This window comes from Lutra lutra, chromosome 1 (genome assembly GCF_902655055.1).
Source record: "Lutra lutra chromosome 1, mLutLut1.2, whole genome shotgun sequence".
Taxonomy (NCBI): domain Eukaryota; kingdom Metazoa; phylum Chordata; class Mammalia; order Carnivora; family Mustelidae; genus Lutra; species Lutra lutra.
This window is the reverse complement of record NC_062278.1, coordinates 61,216,756-61,236,935: the sequence shown is the minus strand read 5'-3', so window position 1 is coordinate 61,236,935 and position 20,180 is coordinate 61,216,756. Positions and strand designations below refer to the sequence as shown.

Below are 20,180 nucleotides of genomic sequence, written 5' to 3'. Positions count from 1 at the left end.
TCTTCACAGTGACTGTTTTCTCCGGTTACCTCCGGCTGAACTTGGCTTTCAGAGTTACCTTCACTTCTCTTTAAAAAGCAACGTCCATGGGCACAGGCGCAAGCTGTGGACGGGGGCCCGTTGGGCTGTGAAAAGCTCCAATTGCCCCCCGCCCCCCACCCCATTCCTATTAATCCCACGGATGCTGTCGGATGACCTTCTCATGTCCTCCGGCCACAACGTTGCCATTGTAGAAAGCAATAGCAACAAGTGCGTGAGGAATTGAGGACTCTAAGGGCGGGCTTGGTCTGGGTTTTTAGTCCTGCTGAAGAGAAAAGAACTAACCACGGTGTGTGAGTTCACAGCACAATACAGACACGATTGGAACACAGTCAAGCACACGGCAGCCCCACCTGACACATTCCCCAAACAAGCAACTGCACGGGTAATGCATCTCACAATTTATTCACTTTGGGCCACAGGGCCACTCGAACAGACTTTGTCCACATTTTCTTAGTGCATCTTTTTTTTTTTTTTGAAACCATCCATTAAAATAAAAGAATTAGGTCAAATACACCATAGTTAAACAGATTTGAGATTTGTTTAGATCTTAGACTAACACCACCATTTAATAGGTGGTCTTCGTATGGCCTATGGAAGCCAACAGTTTTTAAGGAATAAAGAAAAGCAGAAAACCAAATATGAATTTGGGGCCACTTTAGGAAAAGTAAATCACAGAAAGTTCCATTAAAAGCATCTTTGCGTTGTTAAACTTTTCAAACTTCCAAAATGTGATTTTTGGACATTATGCAAATATTTTAGAGACAGAATAATTTTTTTTAAAGGACACCTAATCCATTTCTCTAATGAATGATCAAGAAAGCAGGGGGTACAGGTGACTTCAGTTTTACAGGCAAATATATATGGGGTACACATTTGTATGTCTATTTTCTGATTACATCTTACTCCAGGTAATGAGGGTGCTTGGTCCAGATGGGGCTTGTCAGGGGCAGAGTTGCCGGACAGTGTGAGAGAAGTGGGTGGCTGAGCTCTGTCACATCTTGCTGGGAGAGAATGAAAATCAGGTGCAAACAAAAGGCAGTCCTCAATCGGCTTGCTCTTTGCAACTCAAGAGGATGAGTAAAATGAGTTCACCCCAAGAATTATTTCTAGAGAGCTCCAGGGAGAAAATCTGGAGCCCCTGATCTGCAGAAAGTGACAGGGGGTTTGGTTGGTGGTGGAGGACCCCCCAGTGCAGTGCCCCTGATTAGAGCAATGATTTATTCCCCACAGGTGATGTGGGCCCAGAATTTAGCTGTCTGAATTGGAGGCACGAGAAAGCAATTTCGCCTTTGCTGCATTTGCCCTGGGAGCCACGTCCTTAGGGTGAGGTCTGTTTGCTTGATGCCGATGTCACCAGTCTCTCGGCCTATCTGTCAATCCTCTCATTCCTGAGGCTAGAAGAGTTTTTCCTGTTTCCCCTTCTGCCTTGGAGCTAATGGGGTAATAGAGCCTTCCCGAGAGAGAAGAGCCTGAGTCGTGGGGTCAACACACAGCAGTGAGATGAAGACACAGAAGTAGGTAAGCACCCAAGACTTGGGCCCAGAGACAGTCACCTGTGAGAACAACTGTGTGACAAAGCCCAATCCAGAGCCTTTCTAACGGGGTCAGGAGCCTGGGAGACACATACAGCATTCCTTCCAAGGAGGTGATTAGCTGGTCCTACTAAAAGAACTATCCCAGTTGGGTAGGGCTTGGGTTCAGCCCTCCACCGGACTCTGAGGATTCTCCGTCGTCCCTGGACCTCGGAGGAGCAAGCTGGTGCTCTGGGATGTGTAGAGCAACATGTGGAGGTGCAGAGGGGGTCACCTCAAGTCTGAGCAGGAGACCCAAGCTGCTGGCCTCTCTGGGCCTGGAGGCAGCTGGATGAAGAGGGCAGTGTAGCTCCCCCTAGCTGGTAAATCTCGTGGGGGTGGGAGAGGTCCCAAGACAGTGAGTTGACTTGGATGCAGCTTTCGTCCATGTCAGGGCTGCACACAACAGGGGATGGGAGTCCCTTGACTCTTCAGGGCTTGCCTCTGGCCATACGCATGGCTTCTCTTCTGCTGCCCTGCTCGCAGGCTTGAGTCTCCCTCCAGCCCCTCACCTTCCTGGGGGAATGCGCACAGAACTGACTTGACAGAGGGGGAGTGGAGCATTTGGCAGTGGTGCAATTTGGACTTGCTGCAGTCCCTGTATTTTCATGAAACAGCACCAAGATCGACTGCTCCCTCTCCCTCTCTTAAAGCTGGAGGCTCAGAAGACAGGGATCTGGTCTCTCCGGACCACATCTAGGTCATCATCCAAGGTTAACAAAACCTGGAACGAGAGAGGCAGAGAGATGATGGAGCTGCACAGTCACAGCCGGGGTAAGCACCTACCCACACAGGCTGGCTCTTACCCCTTACTTGCCTTTCTGTCCTCTACAGCTTTCTGCAATGCAGCGCTCTCTACAGGTGATTATTAGGATTACATAATTCATGTATTAATTCAAATGTTTATCGGGGGTCTATGGTGTGCTATTCTAAATGCCAGAGATATAGTTTGGAACACAAGGGACAAAACTTCCAGCCCTTCTGGAGCTTACATTTGAGAGACAACTGCAGACGTGAAGCAAATACCTGAGTACAGTATAGCATGCTAATGAGGTGAGCTAAGTATGGTGTACTGGGTAATAATATGCAATAAAAACAGTAATGAAAATTAGACTACGGAGGGGACACAAGAACTATGGGGTGAGGAAAGGTAAAAAAAAAGTGCTAATAGGGTGGCCAGGGAAGTTATCACTTAGGGACATTTGGCTTATGATCTAGAGGAAAGGAAGTCTTATTGCATATAGAGTATGGCTATATAAGTAATGCACACCCATCCTCCATTTTTAGTTCCCTCTGCCATCACTTCTTCGCGTGGAAACTTTCACCCCACTTTTGTTTATCTCTTTTTCTCTAATGAAAGTGTTCATCAGAAATAAAAGTCACGAGGAACGAGGTTTATGCGGATTGTTGAACTTCCCCAGCTAACCACCAGGGGGCAGCCCCGCTCCGCTCGCGAGACAGTGCAGCCGCAGCGCCCGCACCTCGGGGAGTGCCAGAGGCACAGGTCTCCTTCGCCGCGTTGTTTTGCCGGCTGAATCTGTGTCCAGGCACTGCGGAGTTTTAATTTGGAAAAATTTGTAAATGAGGATGAATCGATGCCAGGAGTGATCATCCAAGGTTGTTAGTATATGCACAGCTTCTGGAAAGGTGTTTTGGGTCGCAAGAAATGGAGGGATTACAGGAGAGGTCTGGGGAGACTGGTGAGAAGCAGCAGAGGCCTGGGCTGCTCCCCTGAGTACGCTAGGAATTTGTAAAATATCTGTAAGATATTCAGTGAGACTGGAAGAGGAGGAGGAGTGTGAGGGCAGCACAGGGAGGAATTATCTAATGTCACCCGAATGTGAGTGAATGCCAAAGTGATTTTTGGGGCGATTCATGCCATGCGAGTTCTAACAACAAATTCAGTCCGGACCAGGGGCATTTAAGAAAAATCATTTTGTCACTCTGTCTTAAAATATTCGGGAGTAAAAGGAAAAGGAAAACAAAGCTCTAACTGAAGGAGAAAAAAAAATCGTCTGTATACTGAATTACAATGAGGAACTGGAAAGGGAAGTACGAGAGAAATACAAAAGGGTAAGGAAGAGGGGGAAAAAGAAAAAACGTATGGGATGTGAAGAAAGAAGAAATTAACCAAAAGGTATTTTTAGGGGCGCCTGGGTGGCTCAGTCAGTTAAATGTCTGCCTTCTGCTCAGGTCATGATCTCAGGATCCTGGGATCCAGTCCTGAGTGGGGCTCCCTGCTCAGCAGGGGGTCTGCTTCTCCCTCTTCCCCTGCCTCTCCCCCTCCTCCATTTCTCTCTTGCTCACTCTCTTTCTCCCAAATAAATGAGCAAAATCTTTTTAAAAAAGTATATTTCTTTAAAAAAAGTATTTATCAACTCACCAAGAATGAGAAGAACAGAGCAGTGGCAGAGAGGAAGTGCCAGACGTCATGGTCATCAAAGAAATCCATCAGGATACACTCCCGGTTCTTCTCCCGGGATTCGGCTGGGGTGCCCTGGAGGAAGGTGAGACAGGATGTGGGTGAGCCTTCCCACAGTTCAACTTTTTAGAGGGCCGAACATCCAGAAAGCTACGAAGACACTACTGGATGCCTGGTTCCAAAAGTAAGCTTCCAAAACCACAGGAGTCCACACAAAAACACGTACACCATATTCACCACGGCTGCATTTGCAAGAGCCAAAGAATGGGAACAATCCACATGTCCGGTGACTGATGAGAGAGGAGGAGCGCTGTCTCCACACAAGGGAGTGTTATTCAGCAATAAAAAGAGATGGCTACGGACACATGCGACCCCATGGATGAGTGCCTGCGCCAGACTCAAAGGCACATGCTGCATGATAAATGGGTAAGAAATATCCAGAACAGGCAGAGCTATAGAGAGAGATTAGTGGTTGCCTATGGCCAAGGCGTGAGGGAGAAATGGGGAGCGGCAACTAATGGGTCCAGGCTGGCTTTCTGGGGTGATGGAAATGTTCTAAAATCGATTGTGGTGGTGGAGAGTGAAGGCCTCCTCTCTGTTACCGGGTACAATCCTGGGTTCCCAGGCCTCTGCTCTCCTCTCTGTGCCACGGATTTACAAAGGCCAACAGCTGAGGATCCGTTTATGGATGCGGGTTAGGAGAAGAACACGCACGCAACAAGGTTTTTACACACATTAAACATCACGGGGGGTGTGGGTGGGATCGTCCCACGACATGTAATGAAGATCAGTTCTACACGATCTCTCTCAGAAAAAGCTTCCGTTTCAAAGACAAACAACCACAAGTGTGTGAAGAGAGGGAGGTAGGAAGGTCCGGGAGGCAAGATGGAGGGAGAACATTTCCTTGGCCAAGAAAACCACCCTCTTACCTCCCAGCTGCTGAGATTCTGGAAGAAAAAGTACAGCGAGGCGGCCCACATCAAAGCTGTGGCCACGATGCAGAAGAGCGGGATCGGAAGGAGCTTCTCGGAGCTTCGAAGCTGTGGGTGGGAAGTAGATGCTGCCCTGCTGGGGTCCTGCGTGCATGCGCCCCAGGGCTGCCAGGGTGGGGGCGGACCCCCAGTGCCCACTCTTACCTTCATGATGATGTAAAAGGCCAGGTAGAGCAGCAGGTTACAGATGAAGATCCCCAGCATGTAGGAAGCGAAGTCCCTGGGCCGATAGACCAGTCCAAAGAGCGCGCTGGGTGTAAGGAGAATGACTTTGTAGGCATCAAGGCGGATTCGTAACTTTCTTGGCTTCTTCACTCCCCGCTTGTATTTTGGGGAGGAGGGTGATTAAAAAAAGCTTGAACCTCCATAAATTACGACACCTCTTTCAGACCTGGCATTTTTGATGATTGTAAGAGTCCCATAAGTGGAGGTACCACAATCATCTTTCGGGCCTAGGCGTCCTGCAGCTTTTCATTATTCTAAAGAACACCTCAACAACTAACTGAATCCCTTCAGACACAGCGCGCTTTTCTTTCTTCTTCTTTTTCTTTTTCCTTTTTTCTTTTTTTTTGCATTTAAGATTAATTCATTAGACTAGATTACTGGAAGTAGAATTATCTCAAAAATTGCCTTGACACACATTATCAAATTCTTGCTCTCTGCCTGTGGTTTTTATTTTTATTTTATTTTTATTTTTTAAAGATTTTATTTATTTGACAGAGAGAGATCACAAGTAGGGGAGAGGCAGGCAGAGAGAAGAGAGGAGGAAGCAGGCTCCCTGCTGAGCAGAGAGCCTGATGCAGGGCTCGATCCCAGGACCCTGGGATCATGACCTGAGCTGAAGGCAGAGGCTTTAACCCACTGAGCCACCCAGGCGCCCTGCCTATGGTTTTTAAACCAGTACTGAAGTTTATTTTGGTTGGGGTTTAGCATGAGCCTTTAGCATGTTCCACATTTCTATTCAGCTACACGAAAACTCTTTATTTAAGACCCTTCCTATGTCCTTGTTTTGAAAAGCTTGTTTTTATAAATATAGACATGTACACAAACATAGTTGGATTTCTATCCTCTCCACACTGCTTCACTAATTTGTTGCTAATTTCTAATTTTGGGTCACCATGTTATTATTTTAGACTATTTCAAATTATCTGATTAGGCTAGCTTACACTACCCAGTATGTGGCTACATGTGGCCATTTATATCTAAATTAATGACAATTAAATAAAATAGAAAATTCAGTGCCTCAGTCACACCAGCCACATTTCAAGTGTTCAGTAACCATATTTGGCTGACAGCTACCGTATGGGACAATGCCATGTAGAACATTTATATCACTCCAGAAAGTTCTGTTGGATAAAACTGGACTAGTCACTATACTCCTCTGCCCTTTGTTCTGTTAATCTTCTTTTGTGGAGACCTTCGGAAATTTTACGCTAAGTAGGCAAATAATTTCAGAATAAAATCCTATTAACTTAATTCTAAGTTGAAATTTATGCATGTACTTGAGAAATAATATCTTTACAACAGCTGATCTTCTCACCTAGGGCGTGACATCTCTCTTCGTTCAATTAAGTTTTCCTTTATGTCTCCTAATAAGGTTAATTAAGTTTTCTGTGAAAGGGTCCTCCTATCTCAAAGTTTATTCTGAAGTATTTGAAGTGTAAAGCTGTTCTTAATGGACTTTCTTTTGGTTCACTTTGTATTCCAACCAACTTTGTTCTATATAATATAGGAAATTTCCTCCTCCCAGAATTTGAATTCTTCAATATACCAAAAACTCTTGTATACTTTTTACTCAGATTCACCCATTATTAGCATTTGCCACATTTGGTTTATCTCTCTCTCATTCTGTGTGTGTCTGTGGACTTACATATATATGTACATACATCTCTCTCTTTCTATGTACACAGACTCACACCATCCTTCATGACCATATAAGAGTGATTACTTTTAAAATAACATTCATATTAAGTCATACCATGACTTACAGGACACCATGTCCTGTAATGTCCACAAGAAACTGAGGATGGAGGAACGAAGAGGACGGTAACCCCCTACCAGGCTATCCTAGTGTTGGTGTGTCATCACACCTCATTCATCCCTGCAGGCCTTGATGCCCAAAGAGTTCCTGTATAAGAAAAGAGAGGCCATTCACCTTGTCTTGTGAGCAGATTATGTGTTTGGTTTTGGTTACAGAGAGGCAGGGACAAGCCAGGTGATTGTCAGTACTGGTTTTCAGTTACTCGTTATCAAGCAATTGGTCCCTTTCCTCCTACCAGCACCCAGCACCCTTTCTTGCAGTCATCAGGACTGTGCAGTCTGCCCCCAAAGAGTGGTCAGGAAGAGCACCAAGCTCCAAGAATCACCCACCTCAACGTATCTCTATGTAAAGGAGGTGTAGACCTTCACTACACCTTCACAGGTGTAGACCTTACCTGGAGGTAATCCCTGGGTGACAACATTATGGGCAGATTTTTCCAGAAGCATTACCCCAAATAAGTTTTGAATTGTCATGACCAGATTATGGCTTCCCCTGAAGAGGAATGCCTCTTCTTCCATTCCTTTCATGTCTTAAAGGGGGGCAGGGGTAGGGAGTCATCTTTCTATCAAAGGTTGCTGAAATTTCTAGCACATCATCTAAGAACCACAAATAAAAGCAATTAAATTTACTGATTTTTTTGGAGGGATTATTCACATTTTAATTTCACTTATTCACATTTTAAAGTTGAGAACACGTTGTATAAAGTATAGATAGAAAATATGTGTCTGTTGTACTGTTCTATTTTGAAGGCATTTGAAGACAAAAGGCCAAGGTGATAATGAAGGGAAAGAAGGAGGATATTGGTATGGTAGGAAGATTGAGACTACAGGGAAAGAAAGAAATAGGAAAGAGACTTGTACACCCCCCCTCCACACACTCACACAGTAAGAAAGGGAAATGTCTGCTGGGTAGCATTTATGGAGAGTTCTATAAGAATTTAAAACTATGCTTCATTTTTACATCTACTTGCTTAGTCTCTATCGTCTAACTATCTGCATAGTCTATCCATGCAGATAACAAATTTGATGTTGGTCTTGTTGAGCAAATGAATTCAGTGCATTAAACTCAACTCAATGCCTGAAGAGAGGCCACTGTCACTACACAAGGCTTCTTAGTGCATTCTTTGCAGAAGGAAAAATTACCTTTCTTTCAAGTCCCTGGGGCAAGCACAGTCTTACACTCACCTTAGTTTCATATTTCTTTATAAAAATGACAGCCAAGGAAAGCGAAACCATAGTTTTCTAGACATCAACGAAGAGAGAAGACTTGTCTTCCTAAGACTACTTACAAAGACCAGTTCACCAGATTCCCCACGATGAGCAACACCATTCTGTCCTGGTAAGAAAACATCAAATGAGAGGCTGCACACATCACTTTTTTTTTTAACCTACCACCTGGGAAACATCTATTACAGGAAAACAATTGCCTGGTGGAAGAGTTTCCATCGTTAAGAAAGCTGTGCCGATAGTCGGACCCTAACCCGCCATGAGAACCAACCACAAGTCCTGGGACTGAGCAGACGAAACAGCATCAAAGATGTGGTCAGTAAACAGAACTCTTACTGATTCCCCACAGTGCTGAGGGTAGCTGGGCACCTGGGGCCCACTTCTCAGTGAGCAGTGTCTATAGCTGACTCTGTAGTTAAAAAGCATTAAGCTGCTGATCTTCTCTGGCATTGTGTTACTTCATGGGCCATGTGGTGGTTTGTGGGACTCACCTGGGAGGCACTGGTTTCCTACCCCTTACTCTGGCTCCACGGAGGCCCTGAAGTTCCCAGGCTCCTGATCTCTAATCACACAGATTCAACACTAAAGACACTACTAGTGGGAAAAATTGGAAAGGTCCATCTCAGAGGAAAATGACTCTGATAGGGATTCATTCACAATCTGGTCCTGCACCTCTGCGTACAACTCAAAACTTTTAGGTGGTTTCTGATTATGCTTTAATTTGCATGGCTTTGCTGACTATTTAAAAGTGGCGATGCTCAGTCTTTGTGGGTGATCCATCCAGTTTGGAGGAAATATCTTCATTAAAAAAAAATGAATCCATCTATTAGAAAGGCTAAAACATGGGTCCCCCCAAATGTTAGCATGGATGTGGAGCAATAGGAAGGCTCATTCACTGCTGCTGGGAATGCCCAATAGTACAGCCACTTTGGACTGTACACAGTTTGACAGTGTCTTAGAAAACTATATATAGCTTTTTTTTTTTAAAGATTTTATTTATTTGTCAGAGAGAGAGGGAGAGAGAGCGAGCACAGGCAGACAGAATGGCAGGCAGAGGCAGAGGGAGAAGCAGGCTCCCCGCTGAGCAAGGAGCCCAATGTGGGACTCGATCCCAGGATGCTGGGATCATGACCTGAGCAGCTGCTTAACCAACTGAGCCACCCAGGCGTCCCAAAAACTATATATAGTTTTGCCATACGATCCAGAAACTGCCCTCCTAGGTACTTGTCCAAAAGAATTTAAAACACCCTAAAACATAGGACCACACAAAAACCTGCGCACAAATTTTTTTTTTAAAGTAGGCTCCATGCCCAGTGCAGAGCCCAATGTGGGGCTCGAACTCACGACCGTGAGATCAAGACCAGAGCTGAGTCAAGAGTCAGATGCTCAATTGACTGAACCACCCAGACACCCCTGAGCTCCAATTTTTATAGCAGCTTTATTTGTATGTGCCAAATTACCAAGTGTCCCTCGGCAAGTGAATGGATACACAAAGTGTAGTAATGCATCCAGACCATGGAGTGGTATTTGGTGCTGAAAAGTAATGAGCTACCGAGCCATGAAAAGACACGGAGACATCTCAAATGCCTATTAATAAGTGAAAGAAGCTAATCTGAAAAGGCTAAAATCTGTATTATTCCAGCTATATGATGTTCAGGCAAATGCAAGACTTTGGAGACAGTAGAAAGATCAGTGGTTTCCAGGCATCAGAGGGGAGGGAGAGTGGGAAGAACAGGTGGAACCCAGGGGATTTTTAGGGCAGGGAAACGACTTTGTAGGATACTACAATGGTGAATCCTGTCATTACAAATTTGTCAAAACTCAAAGAATGTACACTACAGACTCGGAATGATTATGACGTGTTCATATAGGTTCATTGATTCTAACGAATGTACAGCTTTGGTTGGGGGTGTGGATAGTGGGGGAGGCTGTGCATGGGTGGGGGAAGGGATCGATGGGAAATCTCTGTATTTTTGGCTCAATTTTTTGCGGATCCTAAAAAGCGGCTCTAAAAAAAATAGTCTATTGGGGGGGAAAAAAAAAAGACAGCCTGTATCCCTTACTGTAAGCAAGCAAACAAACAAAACGTTAATTGTTCTTCCCGGTTCACAGCTAAAGCATGCTTAACTCCCCAAAGACTCACAGGTCCTACTGGATTTTTAAGTTTTCACATGAATAAAACCCTGTAGGTTTGGTGCCTACAGCTCCTGCCCAAGCTCTAGATGCCTCAGATATTCTCATATTGCTTTATGTAAACATCCTGGGATCATACACTGTTAGCAAGTACTTAGGGAACTCTGGTGTGCCAAGCCCAAACAGCAGCACCAGTTGCTGCTGTAAAGGTCCCCCGTGACTCAGGGGACATATGTGGCCTTCCTAAGGTCGCTGGCCCACCAGCCAAGATAGAGCTGGGACCAGGGCCCCCATCCCTCTACTCCATGGAGCAATGTATAATATACTGAGAACAATGGTGAATTTTTAGGACTTGTGTTTCAGCCACTAATGAATAACCACAATTTTGAAAGAATATTCTTGCCCACTGTAAAAAAGTCAAACAAGGTATAAAAATCAAACAAATGTATCCTGTGGAAAGCAACTGGAGTGATAGGTGCCCGGGTTTGCTTGGGACAGGCCTGGTTCGTGCCTGCTGTCTGGGTACAATTATGGAGCGAGTGCCTCTTCCCTTTCCTCAAGTGAAATAATCATATTTCTTTGGGTGATTTTATACACGGATGCCCTGCCTTGATCCTTCCCCAGAGCAATTGTCACTGTTTAGTAGTTTTCTATGTATACACATATGTTCTCTTTATACACTAGCAGCGTTTCATGTATAAAAATAGATCCAACCCAGCTTGCTTTCCCATGAACGAGAAGAGAAAGTAACACACTTCTTCCCCCTAACTGGACCTCCGCCACCCTGGGCCATCTGGCTCTCTCGACTTAGAGAACCTGAGCGTCTGCCCCGAGCCTGCCCCTCCTCCTGTTCCCGCGCTCTCTGGGAGAAGGCCAAGGCACACAGGATGCGCACGTACCATGTACAGCGGCCGGCTACACTGGTGGACAAAGTCCGTGTAGAACACCATCGCAGCCCGTCGGAAAATCCCCAAGTCTGCCGATGACACAATCGCATGGGAAGACTGAGTCAGAGGTCATACAAGATACTCCCCAATGGCCCAGGCTTTGAGGGCCAAGATGATGTCGCCTTCACTTTATGCTTTGCACACCGAATAGGTCAGCAATATATGTTGGCCTTAAAAACCAGTGTCTGCCGCCCCCAGGCTGTCCCGGGAGGCAAGCTAGATCCAGGCATCAACCTGCAGAGAGGCAAGTGAGGGGGACACAGTAACAAGCGCTCACCAGTAATGTGGGTGGCTGGCCAGTCATTCCACGGGCCCCTTGGGCTAAGATTCCCTTTGTTTACAGTTCACCCCAGTGCTGGTTCCTCCAGAGCAGAGATGTGATGGGACCCTCAAGCTACCTTAAAACACCTGCTCTCTCTAGAGGATGGGGAATCTTCGCTTGCAAAAATTCTAATCTGTATTTCTCCATGTGGTTCTAAGTCAGTAAGAACTGAACCCTGGGGTACTGCCATTTATGAAGCATGTTCGGAAAGCCTAAACTTGTCAGGAAGCTGGAATCAGAGGGTTGTAAGTTAAGAAGGTGAGAAATAGACAGGAAAGGAAGTTTTAAATGCTGTCCTTCAAAAGCATAGGATGAAACACAGCAAGTGTAGGTGTTATGATTGTCGTATGAACCAAGTGAGGGTCATAGGTAGAGCAGTCTTTCTGCGGGCCATCTACCCCGCAGACGTCACAGGAAGGCTGGGGTCTGCTCAAAGCCAGCATTTCTGCGAGAGGGGACCCCAGCTCTGTTGTGAATGCTGTTCCCCTTCATGTCTACCCCTGGGGTCAGTGGAACCAGACTTCTCTAGACTGGCTATACTGCGGGATGGAGGAGGGAGGGGTGGGTCCATGCAATAGCCCAGAAGAGGCAGGGGGCAGGCTGGGTTGGAGCGCATCCCTGACCCCTCCCCCCTCTCTCCCTCCTCCCCTCACTGATCGTGCTCAGCCTGGAAGGGGGTTCTGGGGAGCAGAGCTGGCAGGACAGCCCTGCCCGTCGCTTTGTTAAGAAAACAACCAAGAACCCTGAGAAGGGTGGCTGAACGTTACCTGTATCAGACCCGTCTGAATCAGTGGAAAGCAGAGAAGAAATGAGAAAAGAAAATGGTATAAGAAGGTAGCCAAACAGGTAAACTACTGGTCATTTTATTTTTCCTCTCAAAGCGATGACTTTCATTTTATTTTCCAATTAAAAAAATAATGTTTTCTCATCGTAGAGAACACAGAATCTTTCTGCCTGGCTCAAACATTCCCAAGTCTACTATTCCTTAGAGGGCAGGAGACGTCTGTCTCTCCCTATCTCCTTTGGGCACTGCTTGCAATGTGCTGTCCGTCCTCTCTCATGAGCAAACCCCTGCTCTGAAGCATAGTCAGGATCTAGGCAAGGAGTTCTCTGGTTTTCTGTCTCCTTAGGAAATGCTCTGTCCCATCCCTGCTGCCTTTCCTGTGTCCACATTCATTTTCAGGTAGCGCCTGAGGGCCACAGAGAAGGGTGTAGGTCATTCTAGAAATGAGAGACAGCTTATACAATGGGCAGTAAGGCTGGTGTTGGCTGAGCCACGGTCCACTAGCCCAACTTTCCGTCTTTGGACTAAATATAGTTGCGACCATTGTCACCATAGAATGGCACATTTTCCTTTAGACACTGGTAAATCTGTGATCACTTGAGGAAGACTCCCTGAGTAGAGAAATTGAACATCTCAGTGATGCTATGCACTAGCTGTCCTCCATTGACCTTGGCCACACCTCTGTCCCACATGGATTTGGATAGCGGGAAGCCCTAGCAGGAGATTGGAGGGGCTCAGGGAAGAGAGTGAGCTTGGAGTGTACATCCACCTGGCACCTTCCCTGGGAGGATGCCTCAGACTGGCCCATGTCTGTCATCTAAAGGTCACTGCTCCTTTCAGAGTGACTTCCTCTCCTTCCACATTTTGGTAACCACTCCCTCCCTGTCCTTTGGGCTTCCTTGCTCCTGACTCCAGGTTGCCAGGCTACCCCATTCACTCTCCTCTACCTCGACCTTGTCTAAGGAAGGGTCCCTTTGTGATCAAATCCTCCATCTTCATGTGTGACATCTTTTTCCTGTTGAGACGCTCCAGACGATCACATGGCCATAACATAATACATTACATTTCTCCTTTTTAATAAGGTAAACTAATACAGTAAGGCAAAATCACACGGGGAAAAAGTAGTATAAATATACTAAAAGCTCCCTTATGTATTATTAATGGCCCCTCCTGTCACATATATCTGAATTCAAGTTTGTTTCTCCAATTCTGGGAGAACCCGGGAGAAGCCAGAACAATAGTGCTTCAAATTATTTTCCTTTTCAAAGTTGACTTTGCATGACTTCACTCACCTGTGAGTCTGGAGGTTGGGACATGACCAGAGCCCAGACTAAATGCTCTACACAACCACTTAGCGATGCTTCCACTGGACAACTTGAAGATACATTGGCTATGTTAACGCCAAAGCCAATCTGCTGACTGAGCCCAAGGAGAAAACTACACTGCTGAAATTGTTTTATTCAGCTTTCTAATCATAAAGCAACTTGTTTATGTAGAATCACTCTTAGACCTGGCCATATTTTAAAGGTCCTCAATCCCCAGTGAGTGAGGGGTCTGCTGGATGAGGGAGTTACTCCTTCTCCTTCTGGACCACATTCTGAATTCCAGAGCTTAGAGTTCTCTGCCCAGATGGACTTGAGTTCACTCAGAGCCTGCATAGCCCTCTTCACCCGTTGATCTTCCTGAGGGCATTGGGTGCTGTTAGAGTGAGCACCTCTAGGGGCAGGGAGTGGCCAACTGGATGTTGGGCAAGAATGTTGATGTGCACACCTGTGAGACTGCTTAAGATGCAGGACAGAGCCAGAGTGGAAAGAAAAGACGGATAGGGGCCGGAGACCAGCTCTCCTAATCAGCTGTGTTCTGGAGTGTTCTTGAGGAGCTGACATTTTAAATTTGAGCCTGGACCTTCTAGGTTGTAATGAAGGCATATTATATTCATCAATTTGTTGGTCTCCCTCTCTCCCTCCCTACCTCCCTTTCTTCTCTCCTTCCTTTCATGTATTTAATAGGTTCTTTTTTTTTTTTTTTTTTTTTAGCCAGCTTTAGAACTTCAAAATTTTTACACATATGATTATGTGGACTTTTATTCACAGTCTTGCTTTGGGCTCTGCAAATATTAGGGATGGGCCTATGTTTATATGTAATTAATTTTCTTGAAACATATAAAAGAATATTTAAGTCTGACTTCCTGGCCCTTCAAAGGACTGGGGAAATGTAATTCTCTACAATGACTCAAATCTGTTCCCGCATATAACGAGTGATGGTCCCAGATCAGAAATGGATTTCCATAGAGCAGTCAGTGCTCTATGGTGGTACATGTACATTGTTGTGAGGGAGTTCAGCTGGTGTCCTGCCTGTTAAGAATGGTTAAGTCTCAAAGTATTCGTTCCAGTCCCAGAATTTGAAAACAATATAGAATTCATTCTCGATAACCATTTAGCCTGCTCAGAGAAATGCTCCTTTTAGATGCTACAGACTGAAAAGGATTTCTCTAGGTGGAACGAGTGGCACGATGGGTGCACCATTCTTCAAACACACTTTCAGAGTTCCGTGAGTTATATAGCACTGGGACTTGGAGCTGGAGGTCTGCCTCAGTCTGAGGTAGGGCAAGCTTAGTTCTCGGTTGAAAAGAGAACTAGTGGCAACAGTTCACGGTGACCCAATACAGGAGAAGTTACTAAACACAGAATTCAGAGACCGTGTTCATTATGACCCCCAACACTTCCATTTAGGGTAAGCAAAGACAATGTTTTCTTGGGGTACGTTCATCAGTGTGTTCAGTATAGGGTAACAGGTGACTCACCTATCTTGAAACGACCCATGTAGTAGATCTGGGTGCTGAGGGCCAGGGACACCAGGATATGGATTGCAGAGAAGATGACCCAGAACCACAGGTCATTTTTTCCAAACACCTAGGAGTAAAGATGGAAGTTACCTTCATCGGGGCTGTTCCCCACAGAACTCATGAAAATCATTCTGTCATGTATGCATACAGAGTCAAACTCCAGCCGTGCATGCATCGTGGTGTCTCCCCGCCGCCCCTAACTTCTGTGAGCTCACAGGTGCCTTACTGCGCCAAAACGAATGGCTACCTGTGACAATGGGAGAGGGAAGAAATGGGGGAGGCACCGAACAGCAACAATGAAAGGGCAACAGGTGTAGAGTTGGGAGCCAATACTCTTCAAATAACTGCACCCAACCCACACATGTCCCTGCACATTCCACGAGTGGCGTCCACTCAGTCTCTCTCCGATCAGGTTGTCCATCTCTATGCCGATCTCACGTGAGTCAGGTCCCAGTGTGACGGCAAAACTCTGCAGGGCTAGCTTTACAGGTGCCTCTTACATTATTAGAGATAACTAGCTCAGTACGTCAGTAAAATACCATGAATTGACCCCCGATGGCCGCCTATCAGGAACCAAGGGTTGTGATTCATTCAAACCTGTTCTCCTGAGGTCAAGCAAGCAAACAATGGAAAACCTCCCAAGGGGGTGCCCCCTAGGAAAGCGGGGCTCAAGGCAGCGGGGGCTGGGAGGTGGGCACGCACCACTCCAAGGACGGTGAGCGTGATGACTGCCGCAAAGGAGGCGTAGGCAGCGTAGGCGCTGGCATTGATGTCTGGGTGGCGGGTCTGGTAGAGCTTCAGCATGCAGAGGCCGGCGATCATGTACATGAAGGAGGTATCTGAGGGCACACAGGAGGAATGGAAACAGTTAGGACCCAGTTGGCCCCAGACAGATCCTCTGGAGCCTGGGAAACCCCTGCCTCAGGCCCTGGAGTATTTGTCGCCCTCAGACTATGTGGAGACCTCCAACGGGACAGCCTCTACCCCACGTTCTCTAGCCAGACCCCACACATCCCATTTCTAAAGTCCTCCGAGGCTGTTCCTACTTCACGGAAGCAAAGCATCCGATGACATGGTAAGTAACTGACTATCCCTACTTGTGGAGGAATTTGTGTTTAAATGCTGCTGCTTAGCAGTTGTAACAGGAGTCCATACTGGTGACAATTAGGGAGCTGGGACAATAAAAAGCATCCTACATGGCCTGGTAGGTCCTTATCAGCGTCCTGAAATAGAACCATGTTGATCGCTGCTCATACCCAGCTTTACAGCCAAGGGATGGAAAACAGCTAGAAATGAAATGTGGCGTAGTTGCATGAGAAGTATGGAAGTACAAATTCAAACAACAAGGCAATGTCCCATATTACTCAAGAATGTAGCGAAACATTTAAATGTCAGACAATAACACGTTCATGCTGATGTAGGGGAACGGGAACTCTCAGGCAGCTAGTGGAAGTAGGAATTAATACTCTGCAGAAACTGAGTATTTTGGCAATGGAAGATGCATAAGCCAGGTGACTCCAAAATTCTACGTCTAAGTGTCCCAGGGAACCTCTCCCACGTGTGCACAAAGAGAACTACGTAAGGTTGTTCACTGGACACTGTGTGCAACGTCTGGATGGTGCCCATAGATGCAGTGTTCATATTTTTATTACAGAAGATGACAGTCCTTAAAAATGAATGAACTGGATGTCCTTGATTCAATATTGGTAAATCTTGAAAACATATCATTGGGTGAAAAAAAAGGTTACAGAACAGAGTGTGATAACTAAATATTAATTTACTACAAATGTAATAGAATTATAAAAACAAACTGGACTGATAAATATCAAATTAGTCATAGCTGTTGCCTCTGGGGAAGGGAGGAATAAGTTTGGAAAGCAGTTCAAGGAACCTCAAACTTTATCACGGCATTTTATTTCTTAAAAAGTGGATTCAAGGCAAATATTTAAAAAATGTTGGCATTTGTTCTGAGTGGTGACTGATACAGTTCTCTACAGTTTTTTTTCTATTAAAAATGTTTCTAACTAAAGAAAATTAAATGTGACAGAATTTCTGTGGTGTTCTGGATTCACAGACAGAGGCTAGAACACAAACATAAAAAAGAATGCTTTTAAAATCCCTATCCTTGAGTGTGGGGGTCGCTGTTAATTGCCTACTACTAGCATCAGTTCTCCCCCGCCTCCTTTCTGACAGCATATCAGTATTAACTCAGATATCTTGCCTCATTTTCAATTCAGAAATTCATGCCTTTCCTATTTGTTTTGGCAAAGCTAACTCCAACTCCTGGTTCTACCAGTGGGTCTCTTGGTCTAAAGGTAGTGCCCCACCGTTGCCACCATGATCGGTGTACCAACCCATGCTTGAGCCAACCGTGGGCTTGTGGCTATTTAAACTACTGAGGTATGGAAGAACGTCATCTGGGGGTTTTTGGCAAAGAAATTTCCTTGCTTTTAAATGAAGGCTTCTGGAAACCAGCTTGCTGTATCCACCAAACATCATGAAGTAGAGACGGGAAGCCAGGACCTGCTGTAGCTATTTTTGCCATCATGAGTTTCCTAAAAGCTTGAGGATAAAATCAGCCTACAGGCCGAGCCCAGCCCAAGGCATTGCAGAGAACTGGAGCCACAGCCACCTGATAAATCCATCGCAAGCCTTTCCCACCTTTGCACTTGCAGAAGGTGAGCTGATAATTGTCCTTATTTAATCCAGTTGAATTGGGCTTTCTATTATTTTCAACCCAAAGCAGTCTAATTGCTAAGCTAAGCCAAATTATACTAAGGGAAAATTCCTGATGTCTGTTGGTGGATTCTATCTGCCCATTGCCCACCTGCAGATCTAACCATGGGATCATCATTGAACATTGAGCCTTTTGTAGTCTGAAAGGTGGTCAGAGAGAAAAGATGGCATGACCCATGAAAACCATGTCCTGTGAGGAGGTGCCCTCAAATCACTTTTGTTCACATAAAATATCATTCAATTCTTGCATACATTTGGGAAGGATCCCAGGACATGACTCCTATAACTCAAATCTGTGTGGTTGATGGAAATTCTAATTACCGAATTGGAAGTTGGAGTAATTAGGGCAGACGTGGTAACAAGCACTGAGCACTCCTTCCATCATCAACGCAATACCCATTGCATAGAAAACACCAAAGTGTTTAGGAATCCCATATTCCTGAAAGAGGAGAGAGCACGGTCAGTGGAAAGACACCAACTGGTGATATAGCCATGCAATTTGGAAACCCAAGCTTCTGGCCTCCTGTTATTCGTTTCCTGTAATCCAACACCACACAATCCAGCCAGATGTCCCTCCCCTTTGCAGATACAGTTCAGAACCATGACCCTTCCTGGCTCCCACGTCTGATTTGGTTGCCCTCTCCTCACCATGGCAAAGATGTCCTTGGCTTCCAGGGCTCTGCGATGGAGAATGTCCCGGCGCAAGACTATCAGCAAGAAGAGGAAGCCCAGGAACACGTGGCCCAGGTTACTGAGAATGTTGTTGAAGGCACTAAGGGATGAGAGGGAAACCATGAGAGAGTCCAGGCGATCCAGGAGATTTGGAGGATGAATGAAGGAATGCGCGCATGAACGAGTGAGTACTCTCAGCATCCCATGTTTTCTGCCCAGCCTTCTCATCAGATTTCACGACTGGCAAATCATCAGAGATCATCTTTAGCCTTACTCCTTTATTTTAGGATGTCTAGCCTGTGATAATGTGTCTGTCCGTTTCTGCCCTGGATGCCTGATTGGCTTCCCTGATACCCACTCAGTCCTCTCTTATCCCGAGGACTGGCATGGAATGAATCCTGGGAAACAGCTGCTTCAGGGATGGGCAGCTTGGCCGAGGGTCTCAGCTGCGCTGTGAGAGGGAATTCTCACAGCCGGACCCGTGCTGTGCATGTCAGTATTCAGCTCTGTAATGGTGAAGTGTCAGCTGGTCATAGCCAGCTGCTTTATTTCAGGAAACTGAGGCTGGTTTAGTTCTGGAACAAGAAGCCTGGCTCCCAGCTGCCAGACAAATGCTCTTTCTACTTCCCCATGTTCTGGAGGGTAGAGCATGGCCTTGGAGGCAGCAGGCCTGGGTTCGAGTCCTGACATCACTGACAGGTGAAGAACCTCCCCCAAGGCCTTACCTTTCTAAGCCTTAGCATCTTCATCTGAAAGTGGGAGTAATGATAATCCTATCTAGTTTATGAGGTTGTTCAGTGGATTAATGTACGAGGAAATCATGCGCATGGATGTGAGTCGTTACATCTAGGACCTGATCTTTTCGAAACATCCCCGCCCTCTTCTCAGCTGGTTATTCTTAGGACTCTCTCCTGCGGCCCCTATACAGGAATGAGAGGAGCACATCTGGTCTCAAAACTTCTAGATTTCATCCCTCTTTACCCTCAACTGGGGTAGTTTTCCATGGTTGTTTTTAGTATTTTTTAAAACTGACGTTGCATCATCTAGAAAGGCATCTCTAAGTGCCTCACGGGCAACTGGAGGGCAGGGCTTACCTCAGGACGCCCAGGGGGTGAGCACAGAGGAAGTTGTAGTAGCAGATGTCCTGATTGCCAGTGACATTCGCCACCTGCAACATCAAGAGTGAGAAGAGGAGATGCAGTGTTTCTCCATCTGCTGAGCCCAGCCTGAGATCACAAAAGGCAGGCCCTGCTCACAGTGATTTACCATGTAACCAGTGTTCCTCCTCAGCAGGGGATGGGTCGTCATCTGCCCTCCTCACACAGCACAGGGTTATTAGGACCGTCATGCTATGTTCTATTTTCTAGATGCGTGTTGGGAGGGTACAGAGCTGTCCCTTTCTGCGCGCAGTAGTGATAACCACAGAGCAAGGTGATGTGAGGGGGGT

The 20,180-nt window shown here is 46.0% G+C and overlaps 1 protein-coding gene across 3 annotated transcripts in view; it reads right to left on the bottom strand.

Moving 5' to 3' along the window:
- Positions 1 to 428: 428 nt before the first annotated feature.
- The window catches only part of SIDT1 (SID1 transmembrane family member 1), a 93,960-nt gene continuing 74,208 nt past the window's right edge, over positions 429 to 20,180 (bottom strand). Inside the window, exons 16-27 of one of the 3 annotated variants that reach the window (XM_047724953.1) lie at positions 19,828 to 19,901; positions 18,710 to 18,833; positions 18,383 to 18,500; positions 16,028 to 16,164; positions 15,284 to 15,392; positions 12,464 to 12,478; positions 11,327 to 11,403; positions 8,357 to 8,403; positions 5,172 to 5,277; positions 4,965 to 5,075; positions 3,997 to 4,110; positions 429 to 2,337 (exon numbers count right to left, since the gene is read on the bottom strand). In XM_047724953.1, the coding sequence (XP_047580909.1) occupies positions 2,275 to 2,337; positions 3,997 to 4,110; positions 4,965 to 5,075; positions 5,172 to 5,277; positions 8,357 to 8,403; positions 11,327 to 11,403; positions 12,464 to 12,478; positions 15,284 to 15,392; positions 16,028 to 16,164; positions 18,383 to 18,500; positions 18,710 to 18,833; positions 19,828 to 19,901 (1,095 nt within the window). In that variant the 3' untranslated portion in view covers positions 429 to 2,274. Of the gene's footprint in view, positions 2,338 to 3,996; positions 4,111 to 4,964; positions 5,076 to 5,171; positions 5,278 to 8,356; positions 8,404 to 11,326; positions 11,404 to 12,463; positions 12,479 to 15,283; positions 15,393 to 16,027; positions 16,165 to 18,382; positions 18,501 to 18,709; positions 18,834 to 19,827; positions 19,902 to 20,180 lie in introns of those variants that run through there. The other 2 variants (XM_047724955.1, XM_047724962.1) reach the window with 2 other exon arrangements.